Source organism: Hippopotamus amphibius, chromosome X (genome assembly GCF_030028045.1).
Source record: "Hippopotamus amphibius kiboko isolate mHipAmp2 chromosome X, mHipAmp2.hap2, whole genome shotgun sequence".
Classification (NCBI taxonomy): Eukaryota; Metazoa; Chordata; class Mammalia; order Artiodactyla; family Hippopotamidae; genus Hippopotamus; species Hippopotamus amphibius.
In genome coordinates, this window is record NC_080203.1 from 102475880 (window position 1) to 102493272 (window position 17393).

Consider the following 17393-nt stretch of genomic DNA (forward strand, 5'->3'; position numbering starts at 1 on the left):
AGTTCCCATTTCTTGCTTACCATGATTGTCCACTTTCTGTTTTCGGCCTCTGGGAATACAAGTGATCGTGGAGAATAAAACACTTCATCATCCACTTCTTCTGGCTTTCTGGGCAAGCAGTGTAAAAATGTCCAGTCAGAAGCAGCAACTTTAGCCATCTAAAGAAGAGGTGGGGATGAGACTGTGTTGTGACTCTCACATGTGGCTGTCACATTTGTCTTCTTCAGAGTCAGAGTCTCTGACTCTGACCTGGAGTCAAAGGTCAATGCAAAGGGAGAGATAAAGGGGCAGAGTGAGAGTTTAAGCCCAAAGTGCCCAGCGGAAATGTATACAGTACTTTCAATTTATGGAACTTTCTAGTCATTTTTTTGATTTGGGAGATTACCACTCCAAATTAAACCATTAACAGTTTTCTGGTACTCGCTCTAGTGGAATAGTGGCTACTTCAGTAGAGAACTCTACTAGGGTGATGTGTGGCTGATAGCAAAAGTCACCAATTATACCCCAATGTATTTTAAAGGTTGCCTTTACGTGATTGTGTTATATTTTTAGCTTATCTCCAAATTATGGTCTTTAGCACTTGAAGCATACTTCATTACCAGTTAAACCAGTTTTGAAAAAGAGCTCTGAGATAGGAGTGCATTAAACAGGATTACGGGCACTATGCACTAGATGGTTCACTCTTCATGCAAATGTCCTAGCAATTTTAATTTTCTCTAACAGTTAATTCCTGAAAATTACATTTTCCCATCCATTTTCATTGTTCACTTACAGATTCAAAACTATATTCCCTCATAAATTCTTACCTCAAAATTACTGCCTTGTACTATTTTTTTTGTTTTTGTTAAAAAAAAAACAATAGAAAATGGGCAAAGGATATGATATGATATAATATGATAAAGTATGATAGCAGTTTACAGAAAAAGATATGGAAATGGCCAATAAACATGAAAAGATGTTTAACTTTGTTAGTAATCAGAGAAATAGAAATTTTAAAAAGCATGAGATACAGATTTTTAAAAATTAAAAATGTAAATTGCAACTAAGAATGGAGAGAGTGTGGAGGGAGTATAAATTGTCAATCCTTTTTGGATGGGCAATTTAGCAGCATTTCTCATATTTTAAAAAGTATATACCACTTCACCCAGAAATTCTTCTCCCTAGAAGAATTCTCTAGTAATACCTGCACAAAGAAATATATACAAAACGATCTTCATTGCAACATTGTTTGTAATTGGGATAATTGGAAATAGTCTAATTTTTTAACAGGAAACACTTTAGGTAAAATATGGTCCACTCATACTTTGGAATTCTATGCAGCCATTAAAAAGAATGAAAAATATCTCAATGAATAGACAAGAAAATCTAAGATTTGTTAAGTGGAAAAAATAAGTCAGAATAATATATCTAATCTACCATTTATGATAAATCATTGGTGGGGGTGTGCTGGACTATGTAAATACACAGAAAAGGTCTGCAAAGAGACAGATGAAATCGTTAAACAGTGGCTACCTCTGGAAATAGTCACTGTTAAGGGGATAGGCAAATAGATTTTCACTTTTTATTTTTCAGACTTCATTCTATTGTTATGTATAAATAAGGGGCTTGTATTTGTATTTTACCTTATCAATAAAATATCTATCGGAATTGCTTAATCCCTTTCTCCGCCAAAACAAAGTAGTTGCTCTGCAGACAGAATCCCAATGTACACCTGACTTTTAGAGTATTCCTGCAGAACAGTGCTTCTCAAAGTTTGACCCTGGGGCAGCAGCATTGCATCACCTGGAAACTTGGCAGAAATGCACACATTCTTGGGTCCTGCCCCTGACCTACTGATTCAGAATCCCTGGAGAAGTGGGCTCCTGCCAGCTATGTGTTAACAACCCCAGGCAATTCTAAGTCATGCTTAAGGTTGAAAAGCGTTGCTTCAGAGCTTAATGAAAAGGCATCAGATTAGATGGGATTCCCCTGGGAGTACCCTGGAGGCAGTTAGCAAAACTAAACTGAACTTGAGAGTCCTTGAAAAATAGAGGCAAGGACTAGCCTGAAGTACAGAATTATGGGGCTATTCTTAGAGGAGAAATCAGAAGAAACTGCAACAGAAGTCACCTAATGTCTCTAAACAAAGAGTAAAACATTCTGATGCCTCCACCCTTGCGAGAGGGAAAAGCTTCCTTCTCCCTTCTGCCTGGGTTTCAATTCCTTCATCCCAGACAAAAGTGTCTTTCCAAAGGACAGAACTAATCTTCAGGAGGAGAGAAATCACTGGGGGATACAGTCAGCGAGTCCTTTATAGGGAATGAAAGGACACTCTGTTCTCCCCAAAGTGAATGAGCGATTAGATGATTCTGGCCTTTATGAATGGAATTAATGAACCTTCGGAGAGGCATCAATTTGTACCTTCATTGTAACCTGGTAACCTTGGAAAGCCTGGAGCCGCTTTTTCTTCTCCTCTTCTTGTCCCATGCTTATCCAAGTGTCTGTAATTAATACATTGCCTCCACGAGCCGCTTCCAATGGATCATTCGTCAGCAACAGCTTGGTACCATTCTGGCATACACAAGCAAGCCGGTTAAAGAACTTCATGGGACAGGGAAAGACAATTACACCTTTACATGTAAGGAGCATACCTCCTTGGCATACTGCTCGGCCAACGTGGTTATACTGGGATCCGGTTCATAACCCTGCAAGGGGAAGAATTAACTGTTATTTAGGTAGTTTTATTATAGATGTCTTCTTATATAGGCATTCTTTTTGTTTCAACAGTATGCCTGCTCTCCTTCCTGTTTTTGCTTTAAGTTGTAGCTCAGCCATGTTCAGTAGAATATGATGTTGACATCTAGAATTTCAAACCTGAATCGTGCTTTTGGAAATTTAAAAAAATCAATTGCCCCATTTGTCTTTTATTATCTTTATCTTCTTTTGTCATAAAGACAAACAGGGTGTGGTGCTTTCCAGCTCTTGGTAGCACCTATTCTTGTTCCTCTAATAGTTTAAGAGGATTATATACATAATTCTACAACTTAATGCATTTTTGTCACAGAGTCTCTCCACAAGCTGGTTTTTTAAAATGCTTTTTTCATCTGAAATGCTTTTTCCCACTCACTCCATGTGGATAATGCTTTCAGGTCTCAGCTCAAATGTTTCCTCCTCCGAGAAACCTTCCCTCAGCACCTCAGCTAAATACTAAGAGCCCACATGCACACATCTTACTCTTGTGCACTCATCAGCCAGCCTGCTGCGTGCAGGGAGCTTGCTTTGAAATGGTCTTTACACAGCCCGTATACCGTTTTTGCTGAAATATATTTGTTTTCTGTTGGTTTGGTGAGGGCAGGGTCGGGACTTGGACGAGGCAAGCAAGGTGCCTAGGCACCAAATCTAAGGAGGTACTCACTGGCAGAGTCATGCAAACACAAATTTTGCACCCCAGGTACCTCGCTTGCACATTCTGTTCTGTACCCTAGGTGAGGGGACACTGTGGGAACAGCTAAAGTCCCCCAAGCTATTCCAGACCCCACAGGTAGCCCCTCTGGGCTCCATCCTCGCCCTCCAATCTGGTTTATACACAGCAGCAAGAATTGTTTTCTCTGAAGCCTTCAATGTTTACTACTTGTTTCTTAAGTCGAGGCTGATTAAGAGTATCAAGGCTCCCCGCTGACATCTCCTGCTTCTGTCTCTTTTAATTTTTCTCAACATCTTGCTGCAGGAAAGCCAATCTCATTGTCATCCTTGTACACGTCTTGCCCTTTGCTGCCATCACAGCCTTTCACCCTTGCACACCTCCCCCTCTGTCCCCTCCTGGGCATCTTCATCGGAACATGTCAGCTCCTCCTTTGTCAAAACTCTAGGCCAGCCTCACCTCCAGACCCTCCATGTGGAAGGCTTGTCAGTCCAAACACCGTAATTTTTCTCACCTTCCTCCATCCTTCTCGTTCTCCTGAGTTCTTAGAATTTATTTATGACTCGGTTTTGTAAATTCTCAGTAGGGCATTGCGGTGGGTGCTGTGATGTGTCACCCAGATCCCCCTTCATGAATAAAAGACTTACTGTCCCAGGTGCTGCACTTGCGCCGGAAGATGGCTTTCAGCTGTCAGCCCTCTTCAGGCACTGCCTCAGCTGCAGAGAAGCCGACTCACCCAAGGTCATGTACCCTTCCAAGGCCACCTGCATTCAGTGACTTATTGACAGGAGGGCATAAAAACCTGACTCCATCCTCCCAACTTGGGACAGCCCTAAATGGCCATCTCAGATCTAGAATTCTCCATAAGGTCAGCTGAGGTTGCTCTTGGGCCTGTATTGCAGTTCAGCTTCTCCCTCTGCCCACTCCTGCTTCCTTCCCCTCCCTTCTCAAGGCATGCTGTCATAAACACCCTGCGCATCCCGCACTCTATCCTCTGTCTCATAGTCTGCTTCCCAGGAAACTCAACCCACGACAGGCATGTTCAGCTCTATTCATTTAAAAGTGTGTTTATTTGAACATAATTGTCTATCATAGTTCCTTCTCTCATTAAAAAATTCTTGAGGAAAGAAACTATCAGATGACGATGAGGCCTGCAGACATTTTAGCAGCTTTATCATCCTCAAATAGCCATAAGTTCTGGAGCTTTGTTTATCAAGGTTTGGGGAAGGTAATTATAAAGGCTAGCTAATTTAGTAACTAATTTTGTGACCACTCATACCTGTAAACATAAATGATGAGGCTTGGCTATTACCCCATGGACCTCCTGCCCTGAAAATTTAGCCTTCCCTTTGGAGAGCAGGTTTTATACTCCCTAAGTATAATCATTCTTAGAGAAGGAATCCATAAGTACTTAGAGAACCAACAGAGAGGTTTGGAAATTAGAAAATCACCCAACCTTGCATGCACCGGGCCATGACTGAGAATACAAAGAGGAATTCTTTACTCACAGCTCAGCTTTCAATACTAAATCACTCATTGGCTTTTACATAAATCTTAAAACCAGATGAAGAAGGTGATTAACAGATCCAGTTCAGTCTAAATATTCACTTAGAACAATGTTAAAATCATCACCATCAATAGTTTATGGAACAATTTTACAATCAAGGACAAAATTATGTTTTCTTGAACATGTAAGTTATTCTTGGTTGAAGAATGGGGAAATATATTAATGATGGCCTTGGAAAGTTTTCAGTGCTTCTTAAATTTACAATAAATCTAGCTTTATCTTGAAAGGAAATAGGTGTATTTATACGTTGATGGAACAACTTCTACACTTCAAACTTCCCAGATGACTTTTTAAAACTCTTACTCCCATCAAAATTTAACCAGGTTTTAGTACCCTTTATCATTTAAATGAGTTTCTGCATCAGAACAATACTGAAATTACTCTGTAATATTGGAATTTTTTCCTTTGATGTTAATAAAACATCTTTGACATGCAATAAAATGTTTAAATCGTGTATTTCTCCAACAGAATAAAACCTTTCCAAAAACGCCTTATAGCAGGGAACAATTATTGCTGATGTATGTTTTATCTGTAAAAACCAAATGCAGTAATAGTTTGCATTAATATAGAGCCCTTCTTCAAGCTAGATTTGTGGGGAGAGTGTGCTAACTCTTCCCATAAAATGAAGAACTACCTTATTCACATGTCAGATCCAACCTTATATTTCAGTTTATGCTGAATGAAAGAATTATCTGTTGTAAGAGTTAGCTGAGTCGCCAAAGTTTACTATATATGCTGGCTTCCAATATGTGCTGCTGCCTATGCCTGACGTTTCTTCTATGGCAAGTGTGTTAGGTAGAAGAGTATCTTCCAAAAACTCATTCCCCATCAGAACCTCAGAATGTGACCTTTTTTAGAAGTAGGGTCTTTGCAGATGTAATTAGTTAAAGGGAGGTCATACTAGATTAGGGTTGGCCTAAATTTAATATGACTGCTATCCTCATAAGAAGAGGAACATTTGGACAAGAAAGATGGACATAAAGGGAAGAAGATGGAGGCAGAGATTGGAGTGATGCAGCCACAAGCCAAGGAATGCCTGGGGCTGCGAGAAGTGGGAAGAGACAAGGAAGGACCCTCCCCTAGAGGCTTTGGAGGGGGTGTGGCCTTGCCAGCACCTTGATTTTGGACTTCTAGTCTCCAGAGCTGTGAGAGAATACATTTCTGTTGTTTTAAGGCACCCGGTTTGTAAGAATTTGTTATGGCAGTCCTGGGAAACGGAGGCAGCAGGGTGCGTTGACTCAAACTGGTTCAGCAAAACACTAGGGAAAAGCGTTTTGTTTTGTCTCGTTTTATTTGGTTTTGGCAGGATGCAGCAAGGCTGGTGCTCTACCCAGATGCCCTCAAAGGACCCCGTTTTACAGTTTTTGTCCCCTCCCCCCATTTCAGTATGCTTTTATCACCTAACACTCACAGCTCTTCTTCAGAAGATGGCCCTCTGGCCACCCGCTGCTTTTCCTGCCAAAAGTGCCAGGGAATTCACCACCCTGCCTCCCCACGTGGCCGTTGACCAATGACCAGTCCCAAGGATAAAAGCCCATCTTCCTTGCCGCAGGTTGCGACAACTCTGGGGTATAACCTACACTCCAGAGCTCACTTGTTGGATCAGGCTGAAGCCCCTTTCTGTGGGATTGTGCCTGCCATGGCTCTTTGGTGACCAAATCACCCTAAATTGCTTGGGACCCTCCCGGTTTTAACACGGATAGTCCCGTGCCCCTAGAAAGCTCTTAGTCCCTCTTAAACTCAAGAAGCAGAAGCAGGGAGGAATTTTTAGGCCTCACATATTCACCTCTGAATGTCTTAGCTCATCAGAGCGAACCACAGCAGTGACTGCTGAGATAACGGCAAACGCACGCTCGGTCAGAAACACACTGGTGCACAGTTTTGTGAATCATCATCCCATAATGAGAAGGTCAGGTCTATCTTTTACTTCATTTCTGAAATGGCTTCTATTTAGGGGAGTTTTCCCCTTCAAACGTCTCCTGGTAGGAAATTGTAATTAATGAGAAACATAATGGTGAAAAGAATTCAGTAGAGATGGGGTATGTAAAAGGTTCTGTGGGGATCCTTTAGGACTGGTTTGTGTATGAATCTCTTGTAGGATTAGTTTTTATCCTCTAAAAGGCCTACTTATTTTGTATGAGGCTTGGAGTCTTTTTTTAAATTCTACTGAAGTATAGTTGATTTATGATGTTGTGTTAATTTCTGCTGTACAGCAAAATGACTCAGTTATACATATATATTGATACATTCCTTTTCATATTCTTTTCCCTTACAGTTTATCACAGGATATTGAATATAGTTCCCTGTGCTACACAGTAGGACCTTGTTGTTTATCCGTCCTGTATAAAATAGTTTGCATCTGTTAATCCCAGACTCGAGGCTGGCAGTATCTTAACACAGGGCTTCTCCTAGGGGGAATGTCCACTTTTTTATTTTGGTGTATTTATTTACAGACTTATTATGTAGGTAGAACATTTACATGTTAAGAAAGTCAAACCATATAAGAGGATATACTGTGGAAACAAAGTCTCCCTTGTACCTCTATCCTTGAACCTCCCAGTTTCACTTCTCACAGACAACAATTATTACCAGTTTCTTGTGTATCAAAAGGGTTACTTTGGATCTATACTTGGATCTATAAAAGAAGTCACGCTTCCCATACACCCTGTGAGAGATTAATAGCAGGGTAGGAAGTAAGGTGGGGGGTTAGCTTCACAGCCAGGACTCAGATTTAAAAGGCTGAAGGGCCCCTGGATTTAAGTTTTGAAACACTAAGCTGGTGTAGACACCATCACTGTGCCCTTCACATTAGATTGAATTTTTTTTTTTTTTTTTACCAAATTATAGTATTCGAAAAATGACAGCATCTTCCCCATGCCTTTCGGGATGTCTATGCTGTCTGGATTTCATTACTTTCTTCAGCCTTTGTGGTAGCAATGCACAAGAATGCCGGTCATCATAATGGCTGGTTTCAAGGCATTCAAAGGGATAATTCAGACATGCTTTTAACACAGACTCACAGGACGAAAGGCAGCAGCCAAGACTCTCTTTTTGTAGAGATGGGAAATTGGACACTCAAGAGGCCGGATAGCTATAATAGTAGCGCTAGTAACATAACGTAAATTTTGTCGCCTCACCTGTGCTCTCCTTGAATGGAAGAGAGGTTTGTTTTTCACTAGGTAATCGCATCTGGGAATGATTTCAAAGGGGGTTAGTTTCAAGGCAGAAAGTTTCCCTACCTTTGGAGTAGCCACCTGAAGGTGCATCCCGAATTTTGCCGCACTCATCATGATGGAGTGGAGAATATTATTCCCATCCCCAATCCAGCTGAGGGTAAGGCCTTTCAGAGAGCCGTAGTGTTCCTGAAAGGCAAGGAATGGAGGAGATTACATCTGGGAGGAAGTCCACTTATGTGAAACAATTATTAGGGTTATAATAAAGGAAACAGCCTACCTCTCAATTTTAAATGCTTTCTTAGAAAGAATAAGCTATTTTTTTAGCATTATACAGAGCAATTCAATAACATGAAGGTACAATCGCAAAAAATAGCAATATGTCCTAAAATCTTAAGCCATCATCTGAATTCATATGGAGACTCATTTTCATAAATTTCAAATCTGAATCTTTGTTGTATTTATTCTTTCATTGAACAAATTGAGAACCATCAATGTCCAGACACTGTCCTTGGCCCTGGAGATATAACAATGAACAAAGGAGACAAAAATCACTGCCTTTATGAATCTTACACCCGTTAGTATAAGAAAGGGGAAATACAATGCACCTAGAACAGTGTAGCATGGTAGGTGAGTATGTTCCCGTTGCTATAAAGTTAAAAAACCATTAATACACTTGGTTGTTTATGGATATTGACATGTTCAGTTAAAGTATAAACACATGCTTGGAAATTATAAGTGCAAACACCAGGATAAAAATTGGAGGAAATGGGATCAGGAAGAGTTACACAGTGGACTTTATAATATTGTATTTAAAAACAACAACAAAAAAATTCTAAAGTAAGGTTTGGCAAAACTGTATAATGGGCACATGGATATTTGTGTTACTTTTCTTGAAGTGTCTGTAGGTCTCATATACCTTATACATTTATATATTTATAAAGATAAGATTTTAAAAAGAGAAAGGCTAACTAATTTGAAGATCGCAGAACTACTGGGTGGCCAAGCTTGGATGTAAATCCAGTTCCATCTGATTTAGATTCCACCCTCTTAATAAGCTGCTATTTATCCATTCAACTCCTACTCTGAGAATTTCGTTCATGAAGGCATTGCACCAGGTCCTGCAGGAGACAATATGATAAATAGAAAATTTTGCTGTCCCTCATGAATGTATAATCTAGTAATGATAAAGCCCTAAGGGGGAGCATTAAATTATCTGGCATATAGGTAAAGCCACGCCTACAAACAGCCACTTGGTATCTAACATCGTTGTATCATCCTCTCTGCATTAATCTTATCTTCATCACCAAAGAGTTTCATTTTGAGTTTGACCTCACATTTACATGTGTGTAGCTTATTCAAATAAGGCGGAAGATGGACTTTTCCGGTTTGCCCTGTCTCCCCAGAATAGTCCATAGATGCAGAAACCATGGTTGTTAGGATTCCCAGTGGCCAGACTATGTAGATTGGCTGTGACAAACCCAATGGGATGAATCTTTCAAAGTTATTCAAGTTTGTAATTTGAAGGGACATGGCTAAATTTGAGCCTCAATTCTATAAATTCTGCATGCTCTTAACTCCAGTCTTAAGCAATTTATTAAAATGTTAGAAAATGGCCTCCTTCTCAGAAAGCGATTTAGTAATTGACCATTTTGAATATTCAAAGCACGCTCCACCAGTCTTTACTCCCAAGTCACAGAGCCTGATGTATATGGATTACATAAAGATTTTTCCATTTTCTGTGCTCCAGCATTCCCTGTTCATCCACTGTGCTAAATATGGCACCAAAAAAAGCAAAGGTTTGAGAACAGAAATATCTTATAATCTGTTTTTAGCAATGCCTTGTCTTCCTTGGATATCTGGTTGTACACATATGCTATAAATCTTTGCCAAGATATTATTTGAAAACAGAACACCAATACCACATTTTAGATGCTTCCATTTAGAGCTAGTTAGGAATTATTTATTGCTTTTGCTCTCGTATGAGGCAAAAAATAAGCCAACCTGGAGAGTGAGGTAATCAGCCAGGATCTGTATAGGATGGTACAAATCTGACAGCCCATTGATGATTGGGATGGATGCTTCTTTAGCCAGGATGTCCAGATCTGACTGTTTATACACTCGCGCCAGCACTGCATCTGTCATGCTAGACAACACACTGAAGCAAAACAAGAAAAGGTCATCTAAGTTGATTATGCTTAATAATTCCTTCTTAATATAGGGTCTTCAACAGTAATAAGAAATGCTAATATATTAGAATTTTTTCTGTTACAACTACCTATCAACATGACAGATTTAAAAGCTAATAGTAAACATGTAATCATTACAGACACCAGATGTTCCACTGATGTCTTAGCCAATGATCACTGATTTTAGTATTTTTTATGGATAAGAAACCAATTGTGGGCCTAGCAATTATGATGATGAATTATAATTGATATGTGCCAGTTAGTAAAGTTAAAAGAGACAAGACCCGAGACTTCCCTGGTGGTCCAGTGGTTAAGACTTCACCTTCCAATGTAGGGGTTTCTGATTCAATCCCTGGTCGGGGAGCTAAGGTCCCACATGCCTCACGGCCAAAAAAGCAAAGCATGAAAACAGAAGCAAATTCAATAAAGACTTTAAAAATGGTCCACATCAAAAAAAAACTTTATTAAAAAAAAGACAATAAAGAGCTGAAAAAAAGAGAGATAAGACTAAAAACAAGATATACAGAGAAAAATTAATGAACTGAATTGCAGCATCTGGGTGGGGGGACATCATCCCACAAATATATACTTTCACTATAAAATTGAAAGTAGCAGTGTGGCAGCCAAAGAGGTGCACACACAGATTGTTTTGCAAGGGAGAACCTTCTAGAAGGAGCACTATTAGCTGACAGCCCCCAGCTGCTGCACCTTTGGGGTGTGCTGCAGCATTCCTACTGAGACCACACCCTCCCCAGGCTGTTCCCACCAAGGACCGAGCACATGGGGGCCCCAGAGCTGGGCCATTCTGCCTGACATGGGACTTTTCTGATGGACAGTGAAGATGGATAGTAACTATTCTCATTTTATGGCTGAAGGACCTGAGACACAAAGAAGTTTAGTAACTTGCCCCAGATCACACAGCTAATTAAATTGAAGGAGCTTATATTCAAACCAAAGTCAGTTTAACTCAAAAGTCCACGTTCTTACCATGACAACACATTGCCTCAAATTTGCAGATGATTAAAACCTGGAATGAGAATCTGGGATCCAGATTTTAACCTCTCTCCGTGTATCAGAGTGCTGGTGGTCCCTCAGCTAAAGCTTCAGCCTTACAAAAATAACAGGGATGGCCTTTTGTTTAAAATCTTGGTTTCTTCTTATTATTTAAAGGGAAACCCCACAGCAGAGGCTTCTAACAATTTCAGTTTTAAGGAACTCCTTTTAATAGCTAAAAAAAAAAAATTGGAAACCCTCTCATGATAGTAGTTATATTAAATATATAGAGTCATTATTATAAGGTATCCAGTTAGTCTTTGTAATTTTGGCTCTGTAACTTACTAGCTTTGTGACCTTGGACATGTTATTTAATTTCTCTATGACTTAGTTTCTTCATCTGTAAAACCATAATAACAATATCTATCCCATGGCGTTATTGTGAGGATTACATGAGATAACCTATATAAGATGCATAGTATGATGTCTTGTTCATAGTAAAAGATCAAAAAGTAATAGATGATATTACCGTGTCAAAAGAAAATGTATGTATTTAGGAAGAATTTCATAGATATGTATTTTAATCATCATATATTTGAAAAATTAGTCCTTATATGTCTGAGACATATTATTTACTCAGTCTATAGAAAACTGTTGGTGCTTATAAAATTCAAGGACCACTTGCTCCCAGGGATTAGAGAATCAAATATTGAAAACCATATTCCTGTAACAATATTTTCTAGACTCAGATTTTTTTCAAATATTCATAGATTTCTCATATCCATAGTTCCCAGATTTTCAGATTTCATGGACCAGCAAAATTTCTAAAAACACATGATTCCCAGCTTTTTGTTTAGAAGATCAAGGGCATGAGAAACAAGCACATAAACACATATGTTAATATCTTCATTTAGTAAGAGAGGACCTTTTAACAACAAAAAAAGGTGTGAATGACCTAATCTCAAAAATGACTCCTGAATTAATTTAGCTTTATGAAATTCACTCTATTGTCTTTATTTTTCTTATTATACAATTTCTGATGAAAACTTCCCATGGCAGGGCATCAGTGCAGGGGTCAAGATTTGAAAACCAGTGCTGTGAACTGTCTAAGCACATGGTACATTGTAGTTTGAAAGAGGTGAATAAAAGAGCCACTTTAGAGTTTCTCTTGCAAAAGAGGTGATGTTTGATGGTTGATTAAGATTGGGGTTTTCAACTTTTGCTGTATATGAAAGTCACCTGGAGAATTTTTAAAACTCTTGAGACCCAGGCCATAATCTCTATCAATTTCATCAGAAAAATAGAATCTCTAGGGGTGTGACCTAGAGATCAACATTTTTAAAAACTTTCCAGGAAATTCCAATGTGCAGCCAAGGTTGAGAACCAAAGCTAGAACCTCACTCCTCAAATCAACAACATCAGCATCACCTGCGAGCTTACTAGAACTGCAGAATCACAGGCCCCACCCAGATTTACTGCATCAGAATCTGTAGTTTAACAAGGTTTCCAGGTGATTTATTTGCATATTAAAGTTTGAGATTGCTAATAAAGCAAAAATTGATGCTACCATATTTCCAAAAGTATTATCCATTCTTTTCTTCAAAACCTAACCAGCCCCACTCCCCTCCCCTGCAAAAATCAAGAGATCAAGAGATGGCAGCCCACAGAGACAGAGGACTTTGTCCATAATCTCACTGGCAAGGAGAGCTTTCTAGTTCAGTTGAAAGAAAAAGGCATCTCAAATCCTGAAAAATGAATAATTTACTCCCTTCCATTAAGGCCCCCATCTTTAGAGTAACCAACTAGCCTGACCGATCTGACGCCCTAAGGCAATGCATCCCAAACTTGGGTGTATATCAGAACTAAGTGAATAACTAATAAACCGAGGTTCAAGCTCCTGAAATAGGCTAGACTAGGTCTTTGTACTTTTACCAAGTTTCCCAAGTAATGCAGATAACGTTTCAAAGTTTGAGAACCACTGTCCTAAGACACAGGCTATTAAAAGAATTCTAGATCTTCTCCCCTTTTTTCAAAATCACAATCTGTATTCCCTTCACAGTACAGATATACTGATGTTTCATACTACAAAATGCAAGCTTTTAACTCTACCTTGGGAAAGTTATTTAGATGGCGGTAGATATCCCAATAAGGTCTGTAATTATAATCAATTATCAATTTCCTAATTCAGAAGAATTGGTTAACTTTATGATACCTAAAATCCTATGAGAGAGAGGTAGAGGGGTGCTTGACCCCAAAGCACTTCTTTATATATGCATCACTTCCTACAGTCTGTAGAGATAGAATAAAAAAATTCTGGATTAACCATTGCAGTTGACTTTCTGGAATCTCCCAGTCAGAAAAACAGATCTGACTTCAGTTGTAGCCTCTCAGATAATTCTAGGGAGCTAGGACCATGGGCTGCCAACCTCTTATGGTTTTTATGAACTTTATGATGAGTTGTTAAGTTTTGCTGGATTTAGTGTGTGTCACATGTAAATGTTATCTTAACCCCATAGATGAGAAAACCAATGCCTTTGAAAGCCTTGAAGTAATTAGAGCAAGGTTAGGAAAGGATGAAGAAAGATGAGGCTGAAAGAGGGAGACACTAGGAGAGCAATTGGAGAAGTCAGTGCCCTATACACTTGAGTTTTTCAAGAATATTGAAAAGGGCCGGTTGTTGTCATTGCCTCCCTTGAACAATCCCAAGAGCTCTGGAAGCAAAGCAGCCAAAAGGCAAGCATGCATTTACTTGCCCTTGTGTATAATGTGGAGTTGGTATGCCTGGAACCTGTATGATATAATCTCATGGAATAGTGACTGGTCTGCTTTACTGAGGTTGCCCAACACCTCCTAGAACAGAGGTTCTTGACCTTGGCTGCACATTAGTATCACCTATGAAGCTGTAAAAATCCTGATGCCATGTTCTGCCCTTTGGAACTTTAAATTAGAAGCTGTGGCGGGGGATTCATATCAATGGGTTTTTTTTTTATAACTGCTTTACATACTTTATAAGACAATCATCACAGTAATTTTAAAGGTTAAGTGTACATACTTTTTTTTTTACATACACATGTATCTATTCTTTTTCAAATTCTATTCCCATTTAGGTTGTTATATAATATTGAGCAGAGTTCCCTGTGCTATACAGTAGGTCCTTGTTGGTTATCCATTTTATTTATTTATTTATTTTTTTTTTTATTTATTATTTTTTTGGGGGTACACCAAGTTCAATCATCTGTTTTTATACACATATCCCCGTATTCCCTCCCTCCCTCGACTCCCCCCTCCCACCCTCCCCGTCCCAGTCCTCTAAGGCATCTTTCCATTTTAAATATAGCAGTGTGTGTATGTCAATCCCAAACTCCCTGACTATCCCTCCCCCCACACACCCTGCCCCCCTGTACCTGTAAGTTCGTTCTCTAAGTCTGTGAGTCTGTTTTTGTTTTGTAAATAAGTTCACTTGTAACATTTTTTTTTAGATTCTGCATATGAGATATCATATGATATTTATCTTTCTGTGTCTGACTTACTTCACTCAGTATGACAATCTCTAGGTCCATCCATGTTGCTGCAAATGGCATTATTTCATTCTTTTTAATGGCTGAGTAATATTCCATTGTATATATACACCACATCTTCTTTATCCATTCATCCACTGATGAACATTTAGGTTGCTTCCATGTCTTGGCTATTGTAAACAGTGCTGCAGTGAACATTGGGGTGCATGTATCCTTTCAGACTATGTTTTCCTCTGGATATATACCCAGGAATGGGATTGCAGGACCATATGGTAGCTCTATTTTTAGTTTTTAAGGAACCTCCATACTGTTTTCCACAGTGGCTGTACCAATTTACATTTCCACCAACAGTGTAGAAAGGTTCCCTTCTCTCCACATCCTCTCCAGTATTTATTGTTTGTGGATTTTTTGATGATGGCCATTCTGACTGATGTGTGTTGATATCTCTTTGTAGTTTTGATTTGCATTTCTCTAATAATTAATGATCACATCAATATTTTTAAAGCTCCCCAGGTTATTCCAATCTGAAGACAAGGCTGAGAACTATTGTCCTAGTAAACAGAGTGAGGAGGTGGGGGGAGAGTGGGATACTCTGCTGCTGAGTGGAACAATGGATCCATGTAGAGGAGGAAAGTCTCAGTAGCTGCTGAAATCTCATGCTATAGGACAAGTAAGGGTTAACAACATGATATGTTATACTAGAAAGAAGATCTCATACATTTATAAAAGAAGTACAGTTGACTCAAACAGTGTGGGTTTAAACTGCACAGGTCCACTTATATGTGGATATATTTCCATAGTAAATACTATAGTACTACATGATCCATTGAATCCACGGATGCTGAGGAACTGCAGGTACGGAGGGCAGACTGTACATTATATATGGATTAACCCCTGTGGTTTTCAAAGGTCAACTGTATTTTCCTTTCAGCTCAGTCACTACCAAGAGCAGTCCTGTGGCAGCAGCAGTAGCTATAATCTTTTCTCCCCTCAACACTTGGAAGCATCCTTAGTGTCCAAATGTTGGTCTTAATATTGTTCTATACCTAAAAAAGGAACCAGAATCTAATAGAGAATAGTTAATTCCATGTCCTTGGAAAGGATAAAATCAGTGTAGGTCTGTAACACCCTGTCGTTGTTAGGAAGCAAAAATGATTTTAAAAATAGCAGGGGCAGTGGTAAAAGGAAAAAGAACCAGCTTAACCATTTGTCAAGTTGTGATCATTTACAGGAAGAATCATTAAGTAAAACATGTTGTGCTTATAAAAGGCCATGATGCTCATAAGAAAAGAGCTAATGTAAAGAAAATGTACACAAATATAATTGTAATATCAAAGAAGGATGACTCTCACCATGTACACTTAAATTTATTTACTTAAGTAGGAAAGTGCGTATATATAATTGTATAGATACAAATAGATATTTTGTGGGTTTTTGTTAAGTGTACTTCTGTTCATAAAGTATAGATATGTGACGTTTTTAATGTGTGTAAACCACAAATAATTAACACAACTTAGAAACCAAATAGTCCTAGAAATAGTAGAAACTGTAACAAGAATGCACAGGCCCCACCAGCATTTGTAGTCTTATATAAAGTGAAGTAGAAGAGGAATCCTGCAGCTAACTAGCGCCCGTTGCCACACGCAATTTCCAATTAGAAAGATGATACAGCCATTTATGTGAGAATAATAACTTAGTTAACTGTCCTGAAGAAGAAATCTAAATTTTCAAACTTACTTTCCTGTCCCTCTAGGAGTGAAACCTCTTGGTGACCCAACTAATCATAAAACAATGCCAATCAGAAGGGCATATATTTTAAAATATTGAAACCAGGCCAGGTTAATATGTCAAAAATATTACGGTGGGTCATGTACTGCCAGAGATTGAAAACAAATAAAAATTGAACGATACCCCATCTTTTAACTTTAATAAATCAGAATTCATGTGAAAAACAGAAACAAGGATCCTGTGATGGGCAGAATAATGCCCCTCCCCCAAGGATGTTTGTGTCCTAATACTCAGAACCTATGTATATGTTACCTTACATGGCCAAGAATATTTTACAGATGTGATGGAATTAAGGATCTTGATATGGGGAGATTATCTTGAGCTAGGTCCAATTTAAGAGAGAGAGTGCTTTATAAGAGAGCTGCAGGAGGGGGAATTCCCTGGTGATGTAGCAGTTAGGGCTCCGCCTTTCCACTGCAGGGGGCACGGGTTTGGGGAACCAAGATCCCCTGAGAGCCACATTGCATGGCCAGAAAAAAAAAGAGAGAGAGAGCAAGGCAGGAAGTCAGAAGTGAGGGAAGATGCTAGCTATGTTGCTGGCTTTGAAGATGGAGGAAGGGAACCACGTGCCAAAGGATGTAGCCAGCCTCTGAAGGCTGGAAAGGCCAAGGAATTGGATTCTCCCTTGGAGCCTCCAGAAGGAACACAGCCCTGTGGGCTCCCTTTAGACCTCTGACTTACGGAAGTGTAAGATAATAAATTTGTGTTGTTGAAGTCACTAAATTTATGGTAATTTGTTAAAGCAGCAGTAGGAAACCAATATCA

General features: G+C 39.1%; 2 protein-coding genes across 6 annotated transcripts in view; one reads left to right on the plus strand and one right to left on the minus strand.

The window, feature by feature from the left end:
- The window catches only part of LOC130841594 (uncharacterized), a 179199-nt gene that overhangs the window by 139553 nt on the left and 22253 nt on the right, over window positions 1–17393 (plus strand). The gene's annotated exons all lie outside the window — the stretch shown is intronic.
- Window positions 1–17393, minus strand: part of OTC (ornithine transcarbamylase) — a 68406-nt gene that overhangs the window by 7968 nt on the left and 43045 nt on the right. The window contains exons 5-9 of the mRNA XM_057717706.1: window positions 10145–10298; window positions 8207–8329; window positions 2631–2684; window positions 2401–2550; window positions 21–158 (exon numbers count right to left, since the gene is read on the minus strand). Of these exons, the coding sequence (XP_057573689.1) occupies window positions 21–158; window positions 2401–2550; window positions 2631–2684; window positions 8207–8329; window positions 10145–10298 (619 nt within the window). The remainder of the gene's footprint in view (window positions 1–20; window positions 159–2400; window positions 2551–2630; window positions 2685–8206; window positions 8330–10144; window positions 10299–17393) is intronic.